Source organism: Oncorhynchus mykiss, chromosome 2 (genome assembly GCF_057628025.1).
Source record: "Oncorhynchus mykiss isolate SJ-2025 chromosome 2, ASM5762802v1, whole genome shotgun sequence".
NCBI lineage: Eukaryota > Metazoa > Chordata > Actinopteri > Salmoniformes > Salmonidae > Oncorhynchus > Oncorhynchus mykiss.
The window spans coordinates 30,466,368-30,486,271 of NC_143023.1; the positions used below are offsets into that span (position 1 = coordinate 30,466,368).

At 43.0% G+C, this 19,904-nt stretch overlaps 1 protein-coding gene across 4 annotated transcripts; it reads right to left on the reverse strand.

Annotated features, from left to right (window-relative positions):
* Positions 1-443: 443 nt before the first annotated feature.
* On the reverse strand, positions 444-17,988 carry herpud2 (HERPUD family member 2). 4 transcript variants are annotated; one of them, XM_021558762.3, is made up of 9 exons: positions 17,850-17,988; positions 16,699-17,084; positions 7,841-7,918; positions 7,307-7,423; positions 6,470-6,627; positions 6,186-6,311; positions 5,726-6,046; positions 1,331-1,442; positions 444-1,106 (listed from the first exon to the last, which is right to left on the reverse strand). In XM_021558762.3, the coding sequence occupies exons 2-9, from the start codon at positions 16,843-16,845 to the stop codon at positions 927-929; spliced, it is 1,239 nt and encodes a 412-aa protein (XP_021414437.2). In that variant the 5' UTR covers positions 16,846-17,084; positions 17,850-17,988; the 3' UTR covers positions 444-926. The 4 variants fall into 4 exon arrangements, with proteins under 4 accessions (XP_021414437.2, XP_090052455.1, XP_090052460.1 ...); XM_090196329.1 differs by having other exon boundaries at positions 1,331-1,415; positions 17,850-17,982; XM_090196334.1 differs by lacking the exon at positions 7,307-7,423 and having other exon boundaries at positions 1,331-1,415; positions 17,850-17,982.
* Positions 17,989-19,904: the final 1,916 nt, after the last annotated feature.

Sequence of the window (19,904 nt, forward strand, 5' to 3'; positions counted from 1 at the left end):
AAAGGCCTCAGAATCTGTTAGCGATTCTAGGTTGAAGTAACCACCATCATGCCATAGGTTCTCACGTTCCTCCTGCTGCTGCTCTACTTTAACATCATAGTGCCCATTGGGTATGAAGTTTATTACTAGGTATTACTGCACTGTTGGAGCAAGAAATACAAGCATTTCTCTGCACCTGCGATAACATCTGCAAACCTGTGTACTCGACCAATAAACTTGATTTGAGTAGTCATCAAGCAGCCATCTTGGATGATGAAGTAGAATTCCTGAGTTATCTAAGCTGTATCATGCATAGAATACTCATTATAGAGGGGGCTGCACCAGATGAAAAAGAGCATGAACTTCCACTTAGTGACTCCCAAATAAAGTAGGTCAAATAGAGAACATCTCACTTGCCCTTCAATTGAACCAATCATAGTTCACACAGTTCACACACACACACACACGAAACCACAAGGCTTTTATTCAAAAACGCATTTTGTCAGGAATTAAGATGTATATATTTATATGTAAATAGATCATGCTCATATACACAGAGATAATCAATGTGCTAGAGTCATTGCAATATTCATACACATTTAGGTGTATATGTCCTTTCATCTATTCTCCAAAACCAAAACGATAAATGCAATGGCTGTATCACTGCTTACAATGGATGACCTTTCGAGGCCTTTCAATGCCACCAAAATCAAAATCAGCAGACATGATCAAAGGTAATAAAGTGTGTGTGTGTACCGGTTTGTATGACGAAATCAGAGCCTCTGTAATATAAAGCATTGTTAGCTTGTTTAACATGGCATAACATGTTAGTTTGTTCGATGCTCACTGATTTATTCTAGACTTCCCCCACACTGCAGCACTTTTTACAGTCTGGTAGTTGGCAGCATGGGAGGTTGTTACTGGGGGGTGGGGTCTCCCTCCCTGATTTAGTTGGCGGGGTGGGGGGGTCCCTCTGGGATGAGGGAGGTGAAGAAGGTGCTGATGAAGGACCAGGCGGAGGCCAGGAAGCCGTGGTGGCGGGGGGCAGCGGGAGCTGCCGGGTCCTCTGGGCCTTCCTCTCCACTGTCGCCCTCCTCATCCTCCAGCCCTTCATCCATCATCCGCTCCTGAGATGGAGAGAAACAGGACAAGAAAATGAGAGAGAATAAGAGAAGGACCATCGGTTTAAAAAGCAGAGACGGAGAGAGAATGTGGCAGAGAGAAAGGAGCAGCTTGGACACAGACAGAAAAACAACCACACAGAAAAACAACCACACAGACAGATCGATCAGACAGAAAAACATAACCACACAGACAGAGATGGTGTCCATCTTAAACAAGGAGCATCTACCATCTCCTGGATGTCCTGGTGTCTCTCTGCCTCGTCCTGATGAGCTAACCCCGCTCCTCCTACTCCGGGGTTCTGCAGCTCTGGCCTAAAGGGGAACCAACCAGCCCTGTGCCTAGTTAACACCACAAAATTAGTATCTCACACACAGACACAGTGGGCTCCAAAATTACTGTCACCCCTGACTGACAATGCACAAACAACACTTGAACAAATATAAACAATATAATTATAGAGATACTCAAAATACCAACATGTGAGAAATACTGTACTTTATTAATGTTTTAATGGAACCCACCAAAATCATACAATTATTTAACACAAATACATTTAATCAAAATCAAGGTTTCATAATTACTGGCACTCCTCATTTAGTACTTAGTGCATCCACCTCTGGCAAGGATAACAGCATGGTCTTTTCCTGTAATGTTTGACAAGGTTAAGGAACACATTTGGAGGGATTTTGGACCATTCCTCTATGCATATCCTTTCAAGATCCTTCACATTCTTGGGTTTGCTCTCATCAACTTCCCTCTTCCACTCAGCCCACAGGTTTTCGATTGGATTGAGGTCCGGCGACTGAGATGGCCATAGCAGAACATTGATTTTGCTGTCACAGAAGCATTTCTGTGTGGATCTTGAGGTATGTTTTGGGTCATTGTCTTGTTGGAAAGTCCACCTACGGCCAAGTCCAAGCCTTCTGGCAGAGGCAACCAGAATGTCAGCCAAAATTGCCTGATTCTTGGTGGAATTCATTATGCCATCAATCTTAACCTCTGGAATTAAAACAGCCCCAAAACATCACTGACCCACCACCATATTTCAACGTACGAGGTGCCTTTCCTTGTATGCATCTCTGTTGACACCAAAACCTTAAATTTTGGTCTCATCTGACCAGAGCACCTTCTTCCAGTCATAATTTAAATGACGTTTGGCTCCAAGCACTTGCGTCTGTGTCTTGGGGTCAGAAAGGGCTTTCTTATGGCAACCCTTCCAAAGAGGCTGTGGTTGTGATGGTGCTTTTTGAAAACTGGTGACCCCAAGACGCCACCAAGGCCTGCAAATCTTTCACAGTAATTCTTGGGGATTTTGTTGCTTCTCTCACCATCCTCCTCCCTATCTTGGGGGGCAAAATGCATTTGCGTCCTCTACCCATGAGGTTTTCAACTGTTCCATATCTTTTGAATTGTTTAATAATTGCCCTGACAGTGCTCAGTGGTATATTCAATTGTTTGTGGATCTTCTTGTAGCCATTAACAGATTCAAAGCTCATCACTAAGCTAAGGATCCTGGGACTAATCACCTTCCTCTGCAACTGGATCCTGGACTCCCTGGCGGGCCGCCCCCAGGTGGTAAGGGTAGGTAACAACATCCGCCACGTTGATCCTCAACACAGAGGCCCCTCAGGGGTGCGTGCTCAGTCCCCTCCTGTACTCCCTGTTCACACACGACTGCGTGGCCAAGCATGACTCCAACACCATCAATAACTTTGCAGACGACACAACGACAAGACAGCCTATAGGGAGAAGGTCGGAGACCTGGCCGGGTGGTGCCAGAATAACAACCTATCCCTCAACGTAATCAAGACAAAGGAGATGATTGTGGACTACAAGAAAAGGATGATTGAGCACACCATCATTCTCATTGACGGGGCTGTAGTGGAGCAGATTGAGAGCTTCATGTTCCTTGGTGTCCACATTACCAACAAACTAGAATGGTCCAAACAGACCAAGACCGTCGTGAAGAGGGCACGACAAAGCCTATTCCCCCTCAGAAAACGAAAAAGATTTGGCATGGGTCCTCAGATCCTCAAAAGGTTCTACAGGTGCAACATCGAGAGCATCCTGACTGGTTGTGTCACTGCCTGGTACGCAACTGCTCGGCCTACGACCGCAAGGCACTACAGAGGGTAATGCGCAGTGCCCAGTACATCACTGGGGCCAAGCTTTCTGCCATCCAGGACCTCTACAACAGGCGGTGTCAGAGGAAGGCCCTAAAAATTGACAAAAACCCCAGCCATCCTAATCATAGACTGTTCTCTCTACTACCGCATGGCAAGCGGTACCGGACCGCCAAGTCTAGGATCAAAAGGCTTCTCAACAGCTTCTACCCCCAAGCCATAAGACTCCTGAACAGGTAATAAAATGGCTACCCGGACTATTTCGATTGTGTCCCGCCACCCCCTCTTTTACGCTGCTGCTACTCTGTTTATTATCCATGCATAGTCACTTTAACTAAACCTACATGTACATACAGTGGGGCAAAAAAGTATTTAGTCAGCCACCAATTGTGCAAGTTCTCCCACTTAAAAAGATGAGAGGCCTGTACTTTTCATCATAGATACACTTCAACTATGACAGACAAAATGAGGAAAAAAAATCCAGAAAATCACATTGTAGGATTTTTTATGAATTTGTTTGCAAATTATGGTGGAAAATAAGTATTTGGTCACCTACAAAGAAACAAGATTTCTGGCTCTCACAGACCTGTAACAACTTCTTTAAGAGGCTCCTCTGTCCTCCACTCGTTACCTGTATTAATGGCACCTGTTTGAACTTGTTATCAGTATAAAAGACACCTGTCCACAACCTCAAACAGTCACACTCCAAACTCCACTATGGCCAAGACCAAAGAGCTGTCAAAGGACACCAGAAACAAAATTGTAGACCTGCACCAGGCTGGGAAGACTGAATCTGCAATAGGTAAGCGGTTTGGTTTGAAGAAATCAACTGTGGGAGCAATTATTAGGAAATGGAAGATATACAAGACCATTGATAATCTCCCTTGATCTGGGGCTCCACGCAAGATCTCACCTCGTGGGGTCAAAATGATCACAAGAACAGTGAGCAAAAATCCCAGAACCACACAGGGGGGACCTAGTGAATGACCTGCAGAGAGCTGGGGCCAAAGTAACAAAGCCTACCATCAGTAACACACTACGCCAGGGACTCAAATCCTGCAGTGCCAGACGTGTTCCCCTGCTTAAGCCAGTACATGTCCAGGCCCGTCTGAAGTTTGCTAGAGAGCATTTGGATGATCCAGAAGAAGATTGGGATAATGTCATATGGTCAGATGAAACCAAAATATAACTTTTTGGTAAAAACTCAACTCGTCGTGTTTGGAGGACAAAGAATGCTGAGTTGCATCCAAAGAACACCATACCTACTGTGAAGCATGGGGGTGGAAACATCATGCTTTGGGGCTGTTTTTCTGCAAAGGGACCAGGACGACTGATCCGTGTAAAGGAAAGAATGAATGGGGCCATGTATTGTGAGATTTTGAGTGAAAACCTCCTTCCATCAGCAAGGGCATTGAAGATGAAACGTGGCTGGGTCTTTCAGCATGACAATGATCCCAAACACACCGCCCGGGCAACGACGGAGTGGCTTCGTAAGAAGCATTTCAAGGTCCCGGAGTGGCCTAGCCAGTCTCCAGATCTCAACCCCATAGAAAATCTTTGGAGGGAGTTGAAAGTCCGTGTTGCCCAGCAACAGCCCCAATACATCACTGCATGGAGGAATGGCCCAAAATACCAGCAACAGTGTGTGAAAACCTTGTGAAGACTTACAGAAAACGTTTGACCTCTGTCATTGCCAACAAAGGGTATATAACAAAGTATTGAGATAAACTTTTGTTATTGACCAAATACTTATTTTCCACCATAATTTGCAAATACATTTATTAAAAATCCTACAATGTGATTTTCTGGATTTTCTTTTCTCATTTTGTCTGTCATAGTTGAAGTGTACCTATGATGAAAATTACAGGCCTCTCTCATCTTTTTAAGTGGGAGAACTTGCACAATTGGTGGCTGACTAAATACTTTTTTGCCCCACTGTATTACTTCAATTAGCCTGACTAACCGGTGCCTGTATATAGCCTCGCTACTGTTATAGCCTCGCTACTGTATATAGCAACTGACCTTTTTACTGTGGTTTTTTATTTCTTTACTTATCTATTGTTCACCTAATACCAATTTTTTTACTTAAAAATTGTACTGTTGGTTAGGGCCTGTAAGTAAGCATTTCACTGTAAGGTTGTATTCAGTGCACGTGACAAATAAACATTGGTTTGCTTTATGAAGGTCTATGACCATCTGTCTCTTTTGAACTGCCAGTTCTTTTGTTTTTTTCATAGTGTTGGATGACAAAGGGATATTGCATTACCTCATTTATTAAATCAACAAATTACTTTGGTGGGTTCCATTGAAATATTAATAAAGTAGAGTATTTCTCACATGTTGGTGTTTTGAGTTTCTCTATAATTATATTGTTTATATTTTTTCAAGTATTGTTTGTGCGTTGCCAGTCATTTTGGAGCCCACTGTACAAAGTAAACAGGGTCCTTCAAAAGTATCCACTCTAATGTCAAACTGATAGTGTACAGACGAGAACTCACAAAAAGACGAGCAGCATGGCGCCTATCACCATGACGAAGCGGCCAAAGGAGGAGTAGAAATACACAATGCTGAGCAAGATGGCAGCGCGGGAGACCGCGTACATCCAGTCCAGCCAATCCCGGTTCAGTTCATCCTCATTTAGCACGGCCCCGCCCTGGGCATTCATCTGGATATTGGGATTGGCCGGCCTGTCCTCTTGAATGGGGTTAGGTCCCAGGGGAGGTGGAGCTTCATTGGGCTGTGCGGGTTGGGGGGAGTGGGTGGGACTGGGGGAGGAGGGAGGGGTGGAGGGGGGCTGTGAGGCTGCCACTGCTGCTTGACTGGAAGAGGGAGAGAAAGAAAGACATAAATAAGAATTAGCGGATAGAAGCCAGTGAATATAACTCATTCCAACATAGAAAAGTCTGTGGTCCTTATGGGTTGTTAGGATTGGACTCTAAATGCAGACGACTGACTTACTATTGCATGTAGTAGTGGCGTGCATACATTTGCTGCCACCAGAGGACCTGCATGGGCATGTACATGGGGTGGGGGGGCACACCTGCAGCCATACCCCCCTGTACTGGGACCTGCGTTCCATCTGGCCTATGGAGGAAAAACAGTAACACATGCAATCAAAACTCATGCGCACACAATATTTTCTGCATTATTCCCACCATTTTTTGAAATTGAATTTCAATTATTTTCCTGACTAGGTAGAAACTGAACTAGAATTGATCCCAATACACGAGAACAGTGCTTACCATTGCATTATACCAGTAGAGGTAGGATTTTGAGGGTTAAATTGGGGGAAGCCTCCACGATGCCTTAGTCCATCATAACTTCCTGCTACTGAGGCAGCGGACTGACCGTCCTGATTTGGTGTTGTGGCTTGGGGGGTGGAGCCAGCACTGTCTGAACTCTGAGTGACAAGACATACACCAATCATAAACCAGCAAAGGAACATATAGGTTTAAAAAAAACAATGCACCTATGGGAATAAGGACAGCTGCAAAGTAGGGCTGGGCTGTATAGAGTATTTTACTATATACACACACCGGTACTGATGCACAGACAAGCTTGGGTTTTTACTTTACCTTGTATTTCAATGTTTGGTTTGTTAAATGTGTTATGCCACTGTGTGTAATGTCAGTTGGTTCCTACCCTGCACAATAACCTCTCCCTCGCTTTTTCATTCATTGTGTCAATCACTGGATTCAAAGTGCCCACTATATTCAAACTTTTGGTTGAAGTTTCTTGAATGTCCAAAGCCCTATTAAAAACCCTTAGAATGTATGTGTTGCCACCCCAGGGTCATGCACTACAAACAAAGCATATTTAGAACGTGTAATGTTAAAAAAAACTCAAATACCGCAAGAAATGTGAAAAATATTGTGATATATTTGGGTCATGTCGCCCAGCCCTACCGCAAAGACACCAAACGGATACGTTCCAAGTCACCGAGTAGAAATGTAACGTATAGACCACACCCCACTCTCCATTACAAATGACAGAGCATTCTGTTATATGTTCTAGGCATTTCATTTCTATCTGATTGAATTGTTGAGCTCCACAGAATGACTCCACACCATTAGACGTACCCCAGAGCTGGAGCTGGGGTCAGAGGTCACCGAGCTGGGGGTGGAGCAGTGGGGCGTGGGCGAGGTTGGCGGGCTACGGGAGGCACACACCAGGTGCATCATGTGATAACCCTCCTGCTGTAGGCAGAAATAGAGGGTTGGATGTGGGGGAAAAGGAGAAGGGCATAATTAATCATTTGATTCTGTTTTGGTGATTGGAGGACGTGAGAGTGAGAGCGAGGGAGGAATTTAAGGGAACAGGCTAGAATTCAGGGACAAAGCCAACCTCAACAATGTTGCTTACTACATCGGATCAGCTATTGTTATACCATCACAGTCTCTGCCTCACGTTCACCCTCTCTCTCAGACACACAAGGGGGTGGGCCCTATTCAATAACGGCTCAGCAGTCAGTTGTCTGTTATGTTGAGTGAGGTTTCTGTGATATTGCATACCAATTCTAACATTTCAGATACAGTGTTAGTCCACCATACTCCAAACCTCTCGACCATATGCCACATCAGAAAAACAGAGACAAGGTTGAGAGTGATCTTTACCTTCCTGAGGACATCCCTCAGTTGCAGGTGGTCCTGGAGGAGATGGCCTGAGTATACCAGCCGCTGATCCTTGGATGACTAAAACAACACAACAGTCATTCTGAGAAAGCCTGTTGCAGAATATGCTACTAGATCATTTAAAAATCACATAGTTTGGGTTGATAAGCCCTAAATGCAAAAATTATGGAAATGTTACATGCAAGAACAATGGTGCTGAAAGTATATCAACAAGGTGGTAGGGCAATATTACATTTATTAATACAGAAGTACTATTGCAACCATAGACCTAAATGTTTGATTGATCCGATACAGTGACAGAACATGCCATTAGTAATTCTCTGGTTGGAAAACATGTGCATTGTTTTTATGTAGATTTTAGAATATTTGCATGAAAATCTGGCACCAATTGGATGGAAACCTAGCTTGTGTTCCAGAGAGACTAAGCATTTTCAGATTAGATTACATTAGGGTAGATTACACACTTGAACACATACCTGCAGCGTCACAAGACAACGCCTTACAGAATTATTTCACATGATGTACAGTACCAGTCAAAAGTTGGGACACCAAATCATTCAAGGGTTTTTATTTTTTACTATTTTCTACATTGTAGAATAATGCACTTATTCACATAACTATGCAATAACACATATGGAATCATATAGTAACCAAAAAAGGGTTAAACAAATCAAAATACATTTTATATTTGAGATCCTTCAAAGTAGCCACCCTTTGCTTTAATGACAGCTTTGCATACTATTGGCATTCTCTCAACCAGCTTCATGAGGAATACTATTGGACATCCACCTGGGAATACTACAGACTATTCTATTCACATTGCCCCCCTCCCCTCCACTGACACTTTCTGGTGTCATCTATGCATAGTCACTTTAATAACTCTACCTACATGTACATACTACCTCAACTAACCGGTGTCCCTGCACATTGACTCTGTACCGGCACCCCCCTGTATATATTGTTATTTTTTACTGCTCCTCTAATTACCTGTTACTTTTATCTCTTATTCTTATCCATATTTTTTTGAAACTGCACTGTCAGTTAGGGGCTCGTAAGTAAGCATTTCACTGTAAGGTCTAAACCTGTTGTATTCGGCGCATGTGACTAGTAAAATTTGAAGGAGTTCCCACATATGCTGAGCACTTGTTGGCTGCTTTTCCTTCACTCTGCGGTCCAACTCATCCCAAACCACCACAATTGGGTTGAGGTCTGGTGATTGTGGAGGCCAGGTCATCTGATGCAGCATCATCACTCTCCTTCTTGGTCAAATAGTCCTTACACAGCCTGGAGGTGTGTTTTGGGTCATTGTCCTGTTGAAAAACAAATGATAGGGGGACTAGGCGCAAACCAGATGGGATGGCGAATCACTGCAGAATGCTGTGGTAGCCATGCTGGTTAGTGTGCCTTGATTTCTAAATAAATCACCAACAGTGTCAACAGCAAAGCACCCCCACACCATCACACCTCCTCCTCGCTTCACGGTGGGAACCACACATGCGGAGATCATCCGTTCACCTACTCTGCATCTCACAAAGACACAGCGGTTGGAAGCAAAAATCTCAAATTTGGACTCATTAGACCGGTTTAATGTCCATTGCTCGTGTTTCTTGGCTCAAGCAAATCTTCTTATTGGGGTCCTTTAGTAGTGGTTTCTTTGCAGCAATTTGACCACGAAGGCCTGATTCACGCAGTCTCCTCTGAACAGTTGATTTTGAGACGTGTCTGTTACTTGAACTCTGTGAAGCATTTATTTGGGCTGCAATCTGAGGTGCAGTTAACTCCAATGAATGTATCCTCTGCAGCAGAGGTAACTCTGGGTCTTCCTTTCCTGTGGCGGTTCTTATGAGAGCCAGTTTCATCATAGCGCTTGATGGTTTTTGCGACTGCACTTGAAGAAACTTTAAAAGTCCTTGAAATGTTCTGTATTGACTGGCATCCATGTCTTAAAGGAATGATGGACTGTTGTTTCTCTTTGCTTATTTGAGCTGTTCTCGCCATAATATGGACTTGGCCTTCTACCAAATAGGGCTCTCTTCTGTATACCACCCCTACTGTGTCAATACAACTGATTGGCTCAAATGCATTAAGGAAAGAAATTCCACATATTCACTTTAAAACAAGGCACACCTGTTAATTGAAATACATTCCAGACCTCATGAAGCTGGTTGAGACAATGCCAAGAGCATGCAAAGCTGTCATCAAGGCAAAAGTTGGCTACTTTGAAGAATCTCAAGTATATTTTGATTTGCTTAACACCCTTTTGGTTAATACATGTTTCCATATGTATTATTTCATAGTTTTGATGTCTTCACTATTATTCTACAATGTAGAAAATAGTTAAAATAAATAAAAACCCTTGAATGAGTAGGTGTCCAAACCTTTGACTGGTACTATATGTAAATGTAGACCTACGCACATGTAAAAGCAAGCATTTCAAATCCCCAAAACATAGTCTATGCTCAGAAGGAATAGTTGGGTTTTGTTTTGGTGGTCAAGACGCAGCAAGATAGTGCTCACAGATAAACAACGTGGCAGAGAACCCAATGTGTCATTCATTTTGGAAAACCTGACAAATGAACTATTAAGATAAGATCCCTTAACTAATCCCTTCATTTAGGATGCTTGGTTGGTTGCTGTGGTTACACAGTTCTGTTCTGCTTTCCCAGGTGGATGTCCAGTTTTGAGATTTACTCAACAGCTGTCACATCTTTCAGTTTATGGAGCTCAGCTAGGAAACAATTAGACTGTCTACAGCTTCCTCTGGTTATAGAAAATGCTAAGACGAACAACGCAATTGCAATTACCTCACAAGTGTATAACATGAAAAATCAGGGCTTGTTTCTTACTCAAATTCTGGAGAAGTCTACTTCAAAACTATATTGAACAAAAATAAAAAACGCAACATGTAAAATGTTTGACCCATGTTTCAGGAGCGGAAATAAAAGGTTGCAGAAATGTTTCATAAGGCCACTCTAAAATGTGCAGTTGTCACACAACACAATGCCACAGATGCCTTAAGTTATGAAGGAGCTTGCAATTGGAATGCTGACTGCAGGAATGTCCAGCAGAGCCGTTGCCAGTGCAAGCTTTAACTTCCTGACTGATGTCTTGAGATGTTGCTTCAATATACCCACATCATTTTCCCGCCTCATGATGCCATCTATCCTGCAGCAAAGCACCCTAACAACATGATGCTGCCACCCCCGTGTTTCACGGTTGGGATGGTGTTCTTTGGCTTACAAGCCTCCCCCTTTTCCCTCCAAGCATAACGATGGTCATTATGGCCAAAGAGTTCCATTTTTGTTTCATCAGATCAGAGGACATTTCTCAAAAAATTACGAGCTTTGTCCTCATGTGCAGTTGCAAACCATAGTCTGGCTTCTTTTATGGCGGGTTTGGAGCAGTAGCTTCTTCCTTGCTGAGCGGCCTTTCAGGTTATGTCGATATAGGACTCGTTTTACTGTGGATAGATACTTTTCTACCCGTTTCCTCCAGCATCTTCACAATGTCCTTTGCTGTTGTTCTGGGATTGATTTGCACTTTTCGCACCAAAGTACGTTTATCAAAAGGAGACAGAATGCGTCTCTTTCCTGAGTGGTATGATGGCTGAATGGTCCCATGGTGTTTATACTTGCGTGCTGTTGTTTGTACATATGAACGTGGTACCTTCAGGCGTTAGGAAATTGCTCCCAAGGATGAACCAGACTTGTGGAGGTCTACAATTTATTCTCTGACGTCTTGGCTGATTTCTTTTGATTTTCCCATGATGTCAAGCAAAGAGGCCTTGAAATACATCCACAGGTACACCTCCAATTGACTCAAATGATGTCAATTCGCCTATCAGAAGCTTCTAAAGCCATGACATAATTTTCTGGAATTTTCCAAGCTGTTTAAAGGCACAGCCAACTTAGTGTATGTAAACTTCTTACCCACTGTAATTGTGATACAGTAAATTATAAGTGAAATAATCTGTCTGTAAACAATTGTTGGAAAATGTACTCGTGTCATGCACAAAGTAGATGTCCTAACCTACAGTGGGGCAAAAAAGTATTTAGTCAGCCACCAATTGTGCAAGTTCTCCCACCTAAAAAGATGAGGCCTGTAATTTTTATCATAGGTACACTTCAACTATGACAGACAAAATTAGGAAATAAAATCCAGAAAATCACATTGTAGGATTTTTATTGAATTTATTTGCAAATTATGGTGGAAAATAAGTATTTGGTCACCTACAAATAAACAAGATTTCTGGCTCTCATAGACCTGTAACAACTTCTTTAAGAGGCTCCTCTGTCCTCCACTCGTTACCTGTATTAATGGCACCTGTTTGAACTTGTTATCAGTATAAAAGACACCTGTCCACAACCTCAAACAGTCACACTCCAAACTCCACTATGGCCAAGACCAAAGAGCTGTCAAAGGACACCAGAAACAAAATTGTAGACCTGCACCAGGCTGGGAAGACTGAATCTGCAATAGGTAAGCGGTTTGGTTTGAAAAAAATCAACTGTGGGAGCAATTATTAGGAAATGGAAGACATACAAGACCACTGATATTCTCCCTCGATCTGGGGCTCCACGCAACTCACCCCGTGGGGTCAAAATGATCACAAGAACGGTGAGCAAAAATCCCAGAACCACACAGGGGGACCTAGTGAATGACCTGCAGAGAGCTGGGGCCAAAGTAACAAAGCCTACCATCAGTAACACACTACGCCGCCAGGGACTCAAATCCTGCAGTGCCAGACGTGTCGTGTTTGGAGGACAAAGAATGCTGAGTTGCATCCAAAGAACACCATACCTACTGTGAAGCATGGGGGTGGAAACATCATGCTTGGGGGCTGTTTTTCTGCAAAGGGACCAGGACGACTGATCCGTGTAAAGGAAAGAATGAATGGGGCCATGTATCGTGAGATTTTGAGTGAAAACCTCCTTCCATTAGCAAGGGCATTGAAGATGAAACGTGGCTGGGTCTTTCAGCATGACAATGATCCCAAACACACCGCCTGGGCAACGAAGGAGTGGCTTCGTAAGAAGCATTTCAAGGTCCCGGAGTGGCCTAGCCAGTCTCCAGATCTCAACCCCATAGAAAATCTTTGGAGGGAGTTGAAAGTCCGTGTTGCCCAGCAACAGCCCCAAAACATCACTGCTCTAGAGGAGATCTGCATGGAGGAATGGCCAAAATACCAGCAACAGTGTGTGAAAACCTTGTGAAGACTTGAAAATGTTTGACCTCTGTCATTGCCAACAAAGGGTATATAACAAAGTATTGAGATAAACTTTTGTTATTGACCAAATACTTATTTTCCACCATCATTTGCAAATAAATTCATAAAAAATCCTACAATGTGATTTTCAGGATTTTATTTTCTAATTTTGTCTGTCATAGTTGAAGTGTACATATGATGAAAATTACAGGCCTCTCTCATCTTTTTAAGTGGGAGAACTTGCACAATTGGTGGCTGACTAAATACTTTTTTGCCCCACTGTACTTGCCAAAACTATAGTTCGTTAACAAGACATTTGTGGAGTGGTTGAAAAATGAGTTTTAATGACTCCAACCTAAGTGTAAGTAACTTCCGACTTCAACTGTAGGTGGGGGCTTAGTGACTATGCATAGGTAACAAACAAGCAGCGAGTAGCAGCAGTGTACAAGGGGTGGGGGGGGGGTCAATGTAAATTATCCTTTGCCGATTTTTATGAATTGTTCAACAGTCTAATGGCTTGAGCGTAGAAGATTTTGAGGAGCCTTTTGGTCCTAGACTTGGCGCTCCGGTACCGCTTGCCGTGCAGCAGCAGAGAAAACAGTCTACAACTTGGGTGACTGGAGTCTGACAATTTTATGGGCTTTCCTCTGACACTGCCTATTTATAGGTCCTGGATGGCAGGAAGTTTAGCCCCAGTGATGTACTGGGCCGTTCGCACAACCCTCTGTAACTCCTCACGGTCAGATGCCGAGCAGTTGCCATACCAGGCGGTGATGCAACCAGGATGCTCTCGATGGTGCAGCTGTCGAACCTTTTGAGGATCTGCGTGCCCATGCCAAATCTTTTCAGTCTCCTGAGGGGGAAAAGGTTTTGTCGTGCCCTCTTCACAACTGTCTTGGTATGTTTGGACCATGATAGTTCATTGGTGATGTGGACATCAAGGAACTTGAAACTCTCGACCCGCTCCACTAATGGGGGCCAGTTCGGCCCGCCTTTTCCTGTAGTCCACAATCAGCTCCTTTGTCTTGCTCACGTTGAGGGAGAAGTTGTTGTCCTGGCACCACACTGCCAGTTCTCTGACCTCCTCCCTATAGGCTGTCTCATTGTTGTCGGTGATCAGGCCTACCACTGTTGTGTCGTCAGCAAACTTAATGGTGGTGTTGGATCGTGTTTGGCCACGCAGTCATGGGTGAACAGGGAATACAGGACGGGACTAAGTCCACACTCCTGATGGGCCCCAGTGTTAAGGATCAGCGTGGCAGACGCGTTGTTGCCTACTCTTACCACCTGGGGTCAGCCCGTCAGGAAGTCCAAGAACCAGTAGCAGATGGAGGTGTTTAGTCCCAGGATCCTTAGCTTAGTGATGAGCTTCGTGGGCACTATGCTGTTGAACGCTGACTTGTAGTCGATGAACAGCATTCTCACATAGGTGTTCCTTTTGTCCAGGTGAGAAAGAGCGGTGTGGAGTGCGATTGCGTCATCTGTGGATCTGTTTGGGCGGTATGCTTGATGCTTGATGTTGATGTGAGCCATGAAAAACCTTTCAAAGCACCTCATGGCTACCGGCGTGAGTGCCAGGGGGCGGTAATCATTTAGGCAGGTTACCTTCGTTTCCTTGGGCACAGGGACTATGGTGGTCTGCTTGAAACATGTAGGTATTACAGACTCAGTCAGGGAGGTGTTGAAAATGTGAGTGAAGACTAGAGGTTGACCGATTAATCGGAATGGCCGATTAATTAGGGCCGATTTCAAGTTAACGTTTTTTTAACACCTTTATTTAATCTTTATTTAACTAGGCAAGTCCGTTAAGAACATATTCTGATTTTCAATTATGGCCTAGGAACGGTGGGTTAACTGCCTTGTTCAGGGGCAGAACGACAGATTTTCACCGTGTCAGCTCGGGGGATCTAATCTTGCAACCTTAAAGTTAACTTGTCCTTGTGCACTCCACAAGGAGACTGCCTGTTACGCGAATGCAGTAAGCCAAGGTAAGTTGCTAGCTAGCATTAAACGCATCTTATAAAAACAACCAATCAATCATAATCACTAGTTAACTACACATGGTTGATGATATTACTAGATATCATCTAGCATGTCCTGCGTTGCATATAATCTGACTGAGCATACAAGCATTTTGACAGCAGCTCTTCGTTGTGCGTCAAGCATTGCGCTGTTTATGACTTCAAGCCTATCAACTCCCGAGATGAGGCTGGTGTAACCGAAGTGAAATGGCTAGCTAGTTAGCGTGCGCTAATAGCGTTTCAAACGTCACTCGCTCTGATCCTGTGGTCGTTTCCCTTGCTCTGCATGGGTAACGCTGCTTCGAGTGTGGCTGTTGTCGATGTGTTCCTGGTTCGAGCCCAGGTAGGGGCGAGGAGAGGGACGGAAGCTATACTGTTACACTGGCAATACTAAAGTGCCTATAAGAACATCCAATAGTCAAAGGTTAATGAAATACAAATGGTATAGAGGAAAATAGTCCTATAATAACTACAACCTAAAACTTCCTACCTGGGAATATTGAAGACTCATGTTAAAAGGAACCACCAGCTTTCATATGTTCTCATGTACTGAGCAAGGAACTTAAACGTTAGCTTTCTTACATGGCAAATATTATATGCACTTTTACTTTCTTCTCCAACACTTTGTTTTTGCATTATTTAAACCAAATTGAACATGTTTCATTATTTATTTGAGGCTAAATTGATTTTATTGATATATTATATTAAGTTAAAATAAGTGTTCATTCAGTATTGTTGGAATTGTCATTATTACAAATAAAATAAAAATCGGCAGATTAATCGGTATCGGCTTTTTTGGTCCTCCAATAATCGGTATCGGCTTTTTTGGTCCTCCAATAATCGGTATCGGCGCTGAAAAATCATAACCGGTCGACCTCTATAAGCGGTTGACCTGTTTAAAGGTTTTGTTCACATCGGCTACCGAGAGCGTTATCACACAGTCATCCAAAACAGCTGGTGCTCTCATGCATGCTTCAGTGTTGCTTACCTCGAAGCGAGCATAAAAGGCATTTCGCTTGTCTGGTAGGCACACGTCACTGGGCAGCTCGCATCTGGGTTTCCCTTTGTAGTCAGTAATAGTGTTTGAGATGCTCTGGATCGATATGTATTATTGCATGTTCCAGTCCCCACCAATATCCAGCAACTTTGCACAGCCATTGAAGAGGAGTTGGACAACATTCCACAGGCCATAATCAACAGCCTGATCAACTCTATGCAAAGGAGATGTGTCGTCCTGCATGAGGAAAATGGTGGTAACACCAGATACTGACTAGTTTTCTGATCCACACCCCTACTTTTCTTTTAAGTTATCTGTATTACAGTCATGTAAAATCCATAGATTAGGGTCTAATTTATTTATTTCAATTGGCTGATTATATGAACTGCAACTCAGTAAAATATTTGAAATTGTTGCGTTTATAGTTTTGTTCAGTATACTTTGCAGATACTTTTACTGTGGTTATTCCTCTGAGAGTTAGACCTAGAGCTGAGCTGGAGCAAAAGCCTGCACACCCAGTAGCTCTCCAGGCGGACGGTTCCCCCGTCCTATCCACTCCCCTTAGTTAATGGAATGGTGGAGATGAGGAAACCAAAAAATGGCAGTACCAACTCACCGGCTTGCTTGGGTACACATTCGAGATGTGACTCTTCAGTTTCTCTACCGTCCAGTTGAGAAAACAGTTTATTGTCTGGTCGTCATACTTCTGGTTGGGGGCCTTGATGACTAAGGTGACAGGACTGTCAACTGCTCCTGGGTCCATGGTTCATATTAATGGGTGTGTCAAGGGGATGGGAAAGGACAGGGCTCGCCTCCTACACCTGAGGAGGAAGACTCCCTCAGATCCTCTTCATCATTGTGATCTCAAGTCCAGCTCAGCCAATGACTGTGGTGGACAGGGTATTTTCCCCTCTAAAGAGCTGTCATTGGCGGGGAGATGGTTCTGTGTCCAATCACGATGTAATCCTGGTGGAGAGTGAAGCAGCTATGTTTCTTGGGGTTCTGTCAAATAGAGAAAGTCATTAAGACAATGCTTCTCAAACAGTTATGAATCTGAACGTTTTGAATGTCCTTACTTGTGGTACTAACTAGGCTACTCAAATGTATTGACATGCACAGATTGACAGTCTCTGGAATTGTTTATGTTAATTTATCATGACAAAAAAAGGGATATCGGCTAGCTAGCTAATACTTTTAAATGCTTTCATAATGTAATTAATGAGTGAGACACAGCCAGTCCTGATGATTACTATTTCATCCCATGTATGGCCAGTTGAAGAAAATATTATTGCTCAAGAGCTTAGTCAGCATGACTATATTCAACAGACAAGTCGCGGATAAACATAAACACAGACACTAGATCTCTGACACCCCTGACCTAGCTAGCAACAATTCAGGGGGAGACATTCCAGTCTTCAGAACACCTGTCGCGTTGCGTCATACAGCCGTCAAAACGAGCCACCCAGCCAGAGACTAGTTAGCGACCTACTTGTTTATTGTTTACACTAACCACCAAAACTAGTCTATGTAGAAAGTAATTGTATGATGTTAACTACTTTAGCATATCTGACAAATAGACGTTCGTTTTACGAGTGCTGTGCTATCAAAGCTCCAGAGATTAGTGTTGCTAGTTAGCTAGCTACCTATTAGCCAAGCTAACATTACGCTAGCATATCGTGAAATGCTGGTTTGCTACTTCTCTTGATAATACGAACGACGTGACAGTATCGGGGACAGGAGGTTTATTCATACACAACGTTAACTTACTTTAGATTATTTGAGTATTTTCGACCCCTTTTGACTGCTCCTTCCCAGTTCGACAGTTTTTTTTTGGTGAGTCGGGCGTGATACCGGAAACTACGTCATAATATTCCATTGACAGCTAGTGGGTACCAGTCATAGAGATAGATAGAGGACACTATAATAACTCACGGGTGTTAGTCGTCCAACGAAAGTATTTGTAAATATATTTGAAATATTGATGAGAAATGTAAATTTTGTCAATCTGGGAAATAATAAATTGAGCATTTGTTTTTCCAATGTGTGTATAAAACATGTTCTGGGTGGATCTTCTGATTTGGTAGGGACATCCATCTGCAAGCTTGTGCTGTTCTTTTTGTTTTTGATAGTGCAAGATTCTCAACTAACGACAAGTATGTGATGAATTTCATTATAATTCTTACTAATTCTTCTTAAATGTATTAAATTGCCCCCCCCCCCCCCCATCAACCTACACACAATACCCCATAATGGCAAAGCAGAAACAGGTTTTTAGAAATTTTTGCAAATGTAGAATAAAAATAAAAAAATGAAATATACATTTACATTATTCAGATCCTTTACTCAGTACTTTGTTGAAGCACCTTTGGAAGTGATTACAATCTTGAGTCTTCTTGGGTATGACGCTACAATCTTGGCACACCTGTATTTGGGGAGTTTCTCCTATTGAACGGATGGTGGCAGACATTTTTTTTGGTAACCTTCCCCAGATCTGTGACTTGACACAATCCTGTCTCGGCGCTATTATCCTCAGCATAAATGAAATATCTTATAGAATTCTACAGTCTGGCCACACAGCAATGTTGTTTGTAATTTACAGATTTTTTTTACCATGTCAATGTTTTGACTGAATAGCTGAATAGGGCCATAAATTCACTCCATTGTTTTTGTGTGACAGTGCTCTATTTCCAGGGTCTGAAATTAAATTTCAATTCCATCAAGTCAGGAGATAAATTGAAATGTAAGAATGAAAAGTGTCATTCCTTTTCAATGAGAAAGTTTTCCATTTTGGAACTAGAATTTAAATTTGCTTTCACTGGGTGGATAGGTATGGATAGGTATGTTTATCAGGAGGGGTGGAGGGGGTATTACTGAAATAGACCCCTGTAGTTAGTGGAACAGTTTGTTGGTCAACGTGACTCCTGCAGGAGCTCTCCTCCCGATGTAGTGATGACCTCATCCTAGGGAAAATAACACAGCAGTGAAGAATAGATATTGGATATTGAGACAGAAATACGATTTACACAGATTAATTTAGCGCAGACACAGCAAATGCGCATAGACAAGTGAGAGCTAAATCAAGCCCAGACAGGCAGACATGACAGACCGATAGACAGAGACCAAGAAAACGACAAGAAAAGAAAGACAGACTAAAAATAAAGACCTTGTGGATTTAAATGAGGTTGGCCAGAGTGAAAAAAACATGTTCTGATCAAGCTTTCTCCAGAGACATCCACCAGGAAGTGTTTGAAGCCACAGGTGGTGCAGTTGCTCAGGGTGTAACCCATAGAGATTGATAGAGGACTCAACATAGATATTTATTTAGCGTTTTATTTAACCAGGCAAGTCAATTAAGAACAAATTATTATTTACAATGACAGCCTACCACAGCCAAAGCTGGATGACACTGGGACAATTATGTGGTGCCCTATGGGACTCCCAATCACAGCCAGATGTGATACAGCCTGGATTTGAATCAGGGAGTGATGTAGTGATGCCTCTTGCACTGAGATGCAGTGCCTTAGACCACTGCGCCACTTGGGAGCCCTCACTTATAGCTTGTTTTCGCATGTACATTGCCATTGAGGGCGTCCACCATTTTAAAGTAGTCAACTGGCTGGGGGTTCCTTCGGGTTGGGAGCAATCAGCCAATGACTTCCAATTTAAATTGGGTGCTATGGTCTGTAAATGGCTTTAAACTATAAAACCACCCTCTAGTGGCCACAATAAATTAATGACACACAATATTTGGTTTCAGGACTAAATCAGCAATATTAGCTTTACACTTTATTTAAACACAAATAAGAAGAAAATTGATTACTT